Source organism: Arachis hypogaea, chromosome 3 (genome assembly GCF_003086295.3).
Source record: "Arachis hypogaea cultivar Tifrunner chromosome 3, arahy.Tifrunner.gnm2.J5K5, whole genome shotgun sequence".
NCBI classification, from domain to species: Eukaryota; Viridiplantae; Streptophyta; class Magnoliopsida; order Fabales; family Fabaceae; genus Arachis; species Arachis hypogaea.
In genome coordinates, this window is record NC_092038.1 from 34,077,729 (window position 1) to 34,088,628 (window position 10,900).

General features: G+C 27.1%; 1 protein-coding gene across 2 annotated transcripts; it reads right to left on the reverse strand.

Annotated features, from left to right (window-relative positions):
* Window positions 1-2,821: 2,821 nt before the first annotated feature.
* Window positions 2,822-5,842, reverse strand: LOC112790215 (protein SPEAR3). 2 transcript variants are annotated; one of them, XM_072229718.1, is made up of 6 exons: window positions 5,728-5,842; window positions 4,310-4,631; window positions 3,781-3,894; window positions 3,422-3,489; window positions 3,238-3,325; window positions 2,822-3,138 (listed from the first exon to the last, which is right to left on the reverse strand). In XM_072229718.1, exons 2-6 carry the CDS (start codon window positions 4,559-4,561, stop codon window positions 3,019-3,021), a joined length of 642 nt encoding a protein of 213 aa, XP_072085819.1. In that variant the 5' UTR covers window positions 4,562-4,631; window positions 5,728-5,842; the 3' UTR covers window positions 2,822-3,018. The 2 variants fall into 2 exon arrangements, with proteins under 2 accessions (XP_072085819.1, XP_025688305.1); XM_025832520.3 differs by lacking the exon at window positions 5,728-5,842 and having other exon boundaries at window positions 4,310-4,706.
* Window positions 5,843-10,900: the final 5,058 nt, after the last annotated feature.

A 10,900-nucleotide genomic window follows, 5' to 3' on the forward strand; every position in this document is an offset into this window, starting at 1 on the left:
TGTTTTCAAGCTATTGTTCAAGTAAAGAGCTTTTCCAAGTTTTACAAAAACACAAATAGAAAGAGGGTCATACTTCCGTTCCACCCAAATTCATAAGATAAAGAGCGAAAATAATTCTTAAATTATAAATCCATACATGAATTAAAATAGAAAAAGTAATAAAATCAATCCATACAAATAGACAGAGCTCCTAACCTTAACAATGGAGGTTTAGTTGCTCATGGAATGCGGAATGTAAATTTGTATAGAATTCCGTAATGGAATCCCTCTCTTTATAACTAATCCTAATTAATTTAAAATCTAATTATCTAAAATTAAAAATAAAATCTTTTCCTAAAATTAATATTTGAATTTAAATTTGAATTTAATTGACAAGTCTTCAATTGATGGGTGGGAACCACATGTTTTGTCCATTCTGCAGCTTCTAATCTGTGTTTTCTGGGCTGAAAACTGAGTTAAAACAACCCAGAAATCGCCCCTAGCATTTTTCTACGTTTTCTGCACGTGACGTATGTCACGCGTACGCGTCGCTGGTCTTCTTTGCAAGTCACGCGGACGCGTCGGTCACACGTACGCGTCGATGGTCTTTTTCGCAAGTCACGCGGACGCATCGGTCACACGTACGCGTCGCTGAGCAAATCTTCAAATCACGCGTACGCGTCCGTCACGTGCACGCGTCGCCATGAAAAGCTCCAAATCACGCGCATGCGTATACGCGTTGCTCCTCGCTGCCATCTTCTTTTGTTCTTGTGCTGCAGAAACTTCATCAAATCCAGACGAATGCTACCTAAAATAAATAAAATTGCACAAGATTCAAAGTAGCATTCATATTGGCTAAAAGATAATTAATTCTTTATTAAACTCAATAAATTAGATACAAATTCACTAGAAAAGATAGAAAAGATGCTCACGCATCAGTAGATACCTACAAAGACGCTCCAACACTCAAATAAAAAAGAGTGTGAGATGAATATAATACAATTTTGAGAAAATAGCATATCTTTGTTTTCTTTTATGCCCTCTTCTTATAGAATGGATTAGGTTTTGTTTTGCTCTATAATGTGGCTAACTTGTTTGACCGAATCGTTGCCCGATTCAATGTATTGCGATATAACCACCTCCTTTTTTTCTCGTGCTAAGATAAAAATTCCTTTTTTCTGTTTTATTTGTTACGTTGTCGATTTATAGCATTAACGGATATAAACTATAATAAACAAATGAAAATCAAACATGTTTTCAGTGCTTTTATTTTTTTAAAATTGGAAACAATGATAAAAACAAACCTATTTTTTAAAATTTGAAAATTTGAAAACAAAAATAATTTTTAAAAAATAAAAATTAAAAATAAAAATAGAAAACATTTCCTCGTATCAAACACTATCTTAGGTTTTCAAATGTAAACCTTTTATCTTGTTTACCTTATATAAACAATCATACGATGATATGGTCGTTGTAGAGTATAATTCGGTTTTTAGATTATAGGCTACAACTTCACTAACTGCTATTAATTGTAGTCTTGATCTTCTCAATTAAATTTTTACTAATTCTCTTAGATATTAGTGAGGTTGTGCTGGGAGTCCTAATAATATCTTTTTTAACAATTATTCAAATTATAGCTTATGACCATCGAATTATGAATATAACGGCCAGATTATGTGCAACAATGTTAATAGTGATTGTTTATGTATCATAAAAATTCTAACATTCTTTGATCTAATTTTTAAATTATAGATTGTAATTATCGAATTATAATGACTAGATCAAGAATCTTTTTATGTTAGCGAGATTGTTAAGATGATAGTTTCTACAACTATTCCATAATATCATAATGTCTTTTTTCTAGATGTCTTTTTACTTGTGAATATGGTACGCTATTGCAATTGGCCTGAACTAGGAGGTGTTTATGGTCCGGTCTTATTAAAAAATTTGACTCGGTTTTGAACCTTTTAAAGGTTAATTTGGTGTGATTTTATTGGGTTTAGAATCGGATAAGTGTTTCAAAAATAGACCAGTCATTATTTTGGGTCGGGTCCAAACCATAGCTCGGGTCATCCGAACTTAGCGCGGTAGTCCGGTCATCATACACAATTAATATTTTGTGTTATTAGTGATAGATGATAACTATTCTTATGTGAAATTTAAGTATTGTCAATTTTAATATTTTGTGTTATTAGTCATTATAAGACTATAAGTTAATGTTTTATATTTAAAATGCATAAGACTTTAGACTACTGTATAATATTGTGTTATTTGTATTGATTTAAATATTTGGTGTTATTAGATAATCTTAGTATTGATTGTGGTTATGCTTTAATTTTAGAAAATGGTTAGTTCTTGTTATATTTTTTCAAGTGAATTTTACCTCGTCTAATAATGGTTGGAGTCTTGAAAACTTAGATATTTTCACATGTTAGTTTACAAGAAAGGCCGATTTTCACCTGATTTTTACCCGATATAATCGTGACCTAAAAATATATAAGTTTCATCGGGTTTAGAGTTAAGTTTGAGTCTAATAAATAGGCCCGATATATATTTCGGGTCGGATCTATGTCGCATTAAACCCGGTTTCAAACTGAGCATAAACACCCATAGCATGAACAAGAACAACTTTTGCTTTCAGTATTTAGCTTAACAATATATGTGTGTATCAGTGTATGTATTCTCTCTAGGTGTGTTCTTTGTGACGATGAACTTTGTGTCTTACGTTGTAGTTTTGTATTTAGTGTTTTATTCGCTTTAAATTTGTAGCTAGTAACTAATGCTAACTAACGGGAAAAAATACATTGAAGAGGGGAAACAAAAGGGAAGAAAATAAGGAGAGTTTAGAAAACAATAACTTAATCTTCATTTCTCTCCAACAAATTACGCAAAAAGAGAAAGCTTTTGCATTGAAAGCAAACACATACATAAACATTGGCCTGTTCTTGATCATCATGTGCTTTTTCGCGCAATGCTAGATCTAAGATTGCAATAAATAAAATCGTTGCAATCATGAGGAACAGGACCGCTTCATGAAGATCATACAGATAATCTGAGTTCCAAATCAAGTTCTTGAGCTTCACTTGATTCAGAGTTGTGACTGCCTGAACCCACAGAACCACTCCTTTGTTTCCCTCTATCAATGTCATCATGTGACCCCTATAATATATACACAAATCATATTAATTGTCTGCCAATACACTTCTTACATATGTATGCATGAAATTAGTAAATAATCTTATATATAAGATTCCTTACATATAGGTTCAGAAACTGGAAAGGTATAGTGACCTTGGATTGAGAAGAAAACTGATTCTCCAACATTCCAGCATTAGAATTTTCCCATCTGTTTTGGGGGAAAAAAAAAAACTCATCAAACTCGTCTCGCATATCAGCAAGCAGTAAATACAATAGAGAAAGTGTTGACTTATTAGTTAAATACCTTGCTGTATTTGTTGAGCGAGAATCACCATATCTCATGTTAGTTTTCTCGTATTCGGTTAGGCCCATCTGCATTATTGCCAAACAATTTTTGTCAAAAATCTCATCATATCGTAATCATATCACATACTATACTAGGAATATTTTACGATTGAATCAAGTTAAAGAAAGAAATAGAATCTTGCGTGCACTCCACATCAGGTGGGTGACAAATTAAATTCAATCAGATGTAGCGCAGTTACTACCAAATAAATTAAACCAGTAATGAAATGATTAAAGTGAATTTGTTAAATTTTATGGAGAATATAGCAAAACATACAATAAATAGAATTAATGAGATGAGATTTAAAAAGAGGGTACCGTAATGTTGGTTTGGAAGGCATAGGAAGGGGAGTATGATGTAGATGAGGAAGAATAAGAGAAAGATGATGATGGTGGTGATGAATATGCTGCCATTTGCGCTCTTGGATCATCCTGCATAAGAATATATATAGTGATAACGAATTTACAAGGCCAACTAGTTTTTAATTAACTAAAGAAAAATGGTAGAAAATTAAATATTAGTTATCTATTAATATTTGAAAGTATGAAATTTAAAGTACGTTATTAAATTATAGAAATGTTAATAATAAAAAAAATTTAATCAAAATCAGTCAAAACTTATTTTATTTAGCCTCCGTTAATTGTTAGCAATTAACGAACTTAGATAAAAAAATGTTCCGGCATTTTTTTCTTCTTATTAGCATTATTATTAAATTAAAAAAATTATACTAAAAAAATTGAGTTCATAACTATATGATGATCAAAAATAATAAATTCTGATGTTATTCTTAATATTTCTCTTCGGGGAACAGTAGCTAGGTAGAGAAAAGGGTGTTAGTTTACATACATTAATATTGTTGAAAGTAGATGATGATGGATATGAAGAGAGACGATGATGATAAGCATAGGCCATTTGACTATGTAACCTAATCTTCTCCAATTGAGCAACACCGAGTCCTCTCTGTGGTTGCCTTGGCTGCTTCTCCGAGTTGCTATTCTTCTTCTTCCCTTTCCTTGATGAAGATGAAGAAGAACAAGAAGAAGAACCACCACTTGCTCCTCTTTCAATATTAGCTTCTCCAAAATAACTGCTCCCCATGCTTGCTCTTTCTTAATTAATTATGCTACGTTGGTGGATTGGGAAATGAGAGATCTGAGAGTGCTGCGTGCTGTATATGTTTATATATTGAAGGAAATGAAATAATTATTGCATCGCTGGTGGATCAGATTGTGTATAGATTTCCATGTTATATACACCTAGATTCCTTCTATATATATATATCCTCGCTCTACTTACTAGTTACTACTTGCCCTCTATTTTATTGTTTTATCTTTTTCGTCAAATTAAAACAAAAATGCTTCTTCCCATCCACATACATCACTTTCTACTATTTTTATATACTGCATCCCCTACATCGAACACAAATTTTAACTTACTCAATAAATATTATTATTTTTTATTAGTAATAATTTGTATTTATATTTATAAAATTTTGTATAAAAAAATATATAATTTACACATATAAATTAATAGATACAGTTTGCAATAATATTTTTTAAAATTTATATATATAAATTAATAAAATTTATTTATTAAAAATAATTTAATATTTATACTAGTCAAATAATAACAAAAAATATTAAAAATTGCTAATCTTCAAGAAATTCTCGCTAATAATTGTAATTCGATAACAAAACTATACAAAGTATTATTCTGAGATATTATTTGTGTTTCTTTTCTCTTAGAACTATATATAGTTTGTATTTGGTTTATATCATAAATTCTTAGCTTTAAATTTAAAAAAAAAATAAAAAGTAAATTGACTAATATTAAAAATTAATTTCTTATACTTAAATAAGATACAACAATACATCTATTTATATTCAATTCAATACATGTGTATCGTTACTTCCGCACACCTATACAATATATGTATGTTTCATAGGTTTAATAAAAGAAACCTTTAATTTATAATAATAATGAAGTATGTTATTTATTAGTTTTTTTTTTCTTATCCAATTGTTATACATTATATACGTTGGAGAGATCTCTGAAAGCGATCGTGTCTCATTTAATCAATATGTTAAATAAGCTGCCATGGTAGACATCAAGACATGCGTGGCCACGCGACATAAGGTATGCTGCAATGCAAAGTTATTTAACTATATCTATAGGCATTGATGATTATAAAATATTAATTACATATGGAATATTTATATTGCTTTGAGCATGATTGCTTAGTGTTCTTGTGTAGAACTGCTTACCGTGTTAGAAGGGGTAGTTGAGAAGGGGAGCCACCAGTTCGCCGTTGCCACATCACCAAATGAGATGAATGTCTGCAAAGATTTTAACGATCAAATCAGCATAAAATTCAAGAGATATAAAGTTTAGAATTAGAGAAAAATACTTTTGAAAAGGACTTTGTCCGAGTATTTATAGCATTTGCGTGCTTCATTTTTTATTTTGGGTGCATGCATTTTTTAAGTTAGCTTTTGTTTTGAAGTATTGAGACTAAAATTTGAATACTATGATATTTGTTGGTCTAAAAATTTCAATCTCTATTTTTAAAATTTTAGTATTTCAATATTTTTAAAAAATAAAAACACATGAGACTGAAAAATAATAATATTTTATATTTAAAATACTGTTATTTTAATTAATTAATTCTATTTTTATTTTTTATGCAAATTAAATTAAAATTTTATTCTTATTTCAGTCTATATCTCTTACTTTATACCAAGCATAATATTAAGACTTATTTCAGTGTCTATGTGTCAATCTCTACGCTACCTAAATGAGCCGATTACGTGCTATTTGGCTAAACTTAGGAACTGAACCGTAACATTTAGCACTTTTAATTTTTGGTCTGTCGACGATTTGTAAATATTTTCCTCCTTTATTATGTATCTATTTGTCTTACGTGAAGATACATATAGGCTAGTGCTTTAATTTCAAGTATCTTATTAGTAATTCATGAGATTAATTTAATTTCTCTTAATTAAAATAATTAGGTAATTTAAATATGGTGCATTTCATTTTAATTTAAGTGTCATCTATTTTATTGAAACAAAATATATACAACTAACATGGATATCGTATGAGTGGAACAAGTGTGAGAATAACATGATTGATTTAATTATTTGTCTATGATTCTTCTTCTACTCTGTATGCTATTATTTTAAGGTACTTTCATTTTATATGTGATAATGTTGACGGCAGTGATTGATCGATGTAGATAACAAAACTTTAAGTGGGTTCCACAGTGCATGTGGTTTCCTAGCTCTCGGTCAATTTGTCTCGGCTCATAATAATACGTTAAACTTAAAAGCCATAGCCCAGAGCTGTAAAATACTTACTACTATGAAAGTAAAGTAAATGTATATATGTATTATTAATGATATTAATTCAGAGGTCCAATGATATATGCTTTTTGAATCAGATATCTCGAACCATTTTAATTTACGTGGTACAGGATGTGAAACCGAAACTAATAAAATTGAAATCATTCATTTTGATGGATTTATGATCCGCGCTTTCCTGTTGTGTGTTTCATTACTTTCATATACTTATGGAAAGAATGTATATATTTTTAGGAGTGAGTATGGATAGCGAATACTTAATTATTTATTCGAATCTGAACAAATTAAATTGGTTTTGAAATCAACGGATAATCAGGTTTGATCCGAACTAAATTAATAATTCTCTCTAATAATTGATTTGGATAATAATTTTAGAATGTAGAATTTAAATTTGACCATGTATTAATCAAATAAAAATTTAAAAATTTAAAATATATATATCTTTTAATGATTTTGAATTTATCTTTACTACATTTTTATATTTAGCTTTTAATATGTTTAGTGTTTAATATGTTTGGATTTTAATGTCTCTAGTATTTAATATATTTAGATTTTAATGTGTTTAGTTTTTAATATATTTGGTATTTAACATATTTAGATTATTTCTATTAATTTTATATGTTTATTATATTTACAAAATTTTTAAAATAAAAATTTTAGTTTTTTTATGAATTTCTATTTTATCGGATATCTAAGTTTTCGAATCGAACCAATTCATTTTTAATCGATTTAGTTTAATTCAAATATATACACAACAAAATATAAATCTAAATCAAACTAAAACAATGACAATTTAATTAATTCAATTTTAATTTCACTCTAAATTTGAACCAACTCGATTTGTACTAACTGGATATGTCCCAAGGTATCTTGAATTCGGAACGATAGTTTAATAGGAGGGATTGACCTAAGGATAGATATATAGTATAACTGAAGCAATATTGATACATATAGTATAAATGATTATTGTGATGATTATAATAACGTGTTTATAATTAATTGCCGAAAGACTAAATCTAATTGAGCTGTTTCACGCATGATTTGTGGGACATATTTTATGAGTTGTTTGTGTGGTGGAAAGTGAGAATCCTCCAATCTGTTAATATGACATGTGAACCCATCCATTATTCAAAAGATTTACAAGAAAGTCTACTAATCCTCTCCAGAAAGATGTCATTTGAAGCTTAACCATGGAGTGTCTTGGAAGCATATATTCAGATTTTAAAACTAGAATTTATTTTTTAAGGAAAGAAAGTACAAGGAATTAATTTGTAGTTAGTTAAGAATAGTTAATTTTTTTAATTTTAAAAATTTTATTCTTTCAAAAGATTTAAATTTATGGTTCATAATTAGAGATTTATGATTTAAAATTTAGAATTTAAAATAAATAAAATAATTTTAAAAAATTAGTTGATGTTGATTAAAACAAATTAGTTCTATAATATTACTAATAAAATAATTTTTAAAAAATTAGTTGATGTTGATTAAAATAAATTAGTGCTATAATATTACTCAATAATATTTTATAGTTTATAATTTTTAGAGTCATTATACGATAACAGTCAATTAAAAAATTACGTTGATTACCTAAATTTTTTCATAATTTTATATAGTGAAGGAATAACAATTTTTACATTGAGAAAGTTTAGGAGTCAATACTTTTATTAAAATTTGGCCAGCATTTAATCAAAAATGTAAGTAATCTTACACCATTAAAAATACTGATAATAATTAATTGATAGTTACAAATCACAAAACCTGTTGAATCCTCTGTTTCACATTTTATAATTAGAAAAATAATAGAAACAAAATCCACATAGATTAGTTGGAGGAAGGGTAGGATTAATATAAGGTTAATGTAATAAACAAGAAAACGAAGACAAAAGAAAGTGGAGGGAGATGTGAGGGAATATATGGTATCTACCATAGATTTGTATGCACATGCATCATTATTGCACACGATTTGCACAGCAAAAAACGATCCCTTGGGAGACGCTTTAAACCTTCCTACCACCACCAATTCCAAATCAGCCACAACAATATATCAGATTTTGTCCCTTTTTTCCCATTTAATTGATGCACATATATTACACGCACGGGGACTTGAACCTAATATCTTCTCGTCATGGTTAAGGTTAAGAGTCAGCAATAATATTATGAAGATGTTATCTAGCTGTTTCTCTCTCTCAATCGATTTTGTGTTTGATTACAGATTACTTCACAATATACATGTGGATTAATCCCCTGTTCTATCTAATTTTTCATGCATGTACCCAATAATTTATGTATATATAATTACAGAATAAATTTTATATTCAACTTAAATATAAAGAGTATTTTGGTATTTAACAAGTATTTTTAGAATATTTATAAGAATTCAAATTAAAAAGATTATTAAGAACAATTTTTTTTAGATATTTTAGAAATACATAACTTCGTTAGTTCTTTTTTTATTTGTAGATGATAGAAACCATCGTGATATGTATCTTTTGAAGGAAGATACTCAATCAAGAAAGTGAGCTATTCTCGTCAGTATATATATAATAAAACTAGGAATCATTCTAATATCTAAGGTTTCACAACTTTTAGTTAATATAAATTTTTTATATCTATTACTAATAAAGAAAATATTCTTGTTATAATTAATATATATATTTATAATTATTCATGTATTTTAACAATCTACTTAAGTTTTTAGAATAAGTAATTTTATGACATAATATTAAAATTTTTATAATAATAAAAAAGTTGAGTATAAGATAAATTAAAATAAAAATTATTTTATATAAATTTTTCTTTAAGAAAATAGAAAAGAAAAGAAAAAAGGATCTTTCATAAAAATGTATATAAACTATATAATTATTTTATATACTTTTAAACTATATATATATTATATTATATTCGCGTTTTGAACTAATTGGAAGAGAAATAATATGTTGTTCTGAATTTTCAGATAATAATAATAAAGTGTCCTCAAAACCAGAACTTATATTAAAAATGTGTATTATTAATCTATGTCCAATTAGGAATCATGTGGCTATACCTTATATATTTTGATTAGATCTCCTTAGCATACGATATTTGAAAATATTTTGATTCCCACGGGATTCATGTTTTGCTTAGGTGGAAGATCTTCTTGCTATATTAAACTTGAAAAGTCTATGATAGTGTCTATATAAATAATAAAATAATTAGTTCTAAATGTATTGGCACAAGTGGAATAATGGGTCGACCTTGGAAATTGCAAAGGGAAAATATGGTCCTGATAAATCCACATGTGGAGATGAATTAGAAAATTTATGGGAATGAAAATTGGAAATCATTAAAAAAAAGATATTTAAAAATATAGAAGCATACTTAAATTTTGTATTTTTAATAGGATTAAATTACAACTTTTTTTATGAAAAAAGAATTATAAAAACAAATTTGATGTATTGGAGATCAAAATTTTAAAATTATTATTTATATTTGAGTGTAGTATTCACACTAAATTCTAAAACTCAAATAAAATAATATTTTTGATTTTATTTTTATTTAATTCTAAATTAAAAGTAATAATAACTTATTTAATTTAATATTTATAATAATAAATAATGAGATTACCATTATCTAAGTCATTTAATGTAAAATAGTTTAATTTATAATTATAATTAATATATATTATTCATAAATAAATTAAAAATTAATAATTTTTAACTATGAATTTTCTCATTTTTTTAATTTTTTTATAAAATATATTTTTTTATTATATATTTTTTAAATAAGACTAAAAAAATATATAAAAAATATTAAATAATAAAATATCATATTTTATAAATAAAATTAAAAAAATCCATTTCTAGGATATAACACTTAGCTTGCATTTAATTATTTTATATTTATATATAAATCTAACGAGTCCAATATAATTCATAAAGGTCCCATTGATTACTTGGAAATGGAGCATTACCAACGTGATTGGTCCTCTTGCCTCCTAAACCATATATAATATTATTTTGTTATTTATTTATTATATATTCATTCAGAAAACCAACATCGTCAATGCTTTTATATAAAATGTGATGTATACATCTCCAAT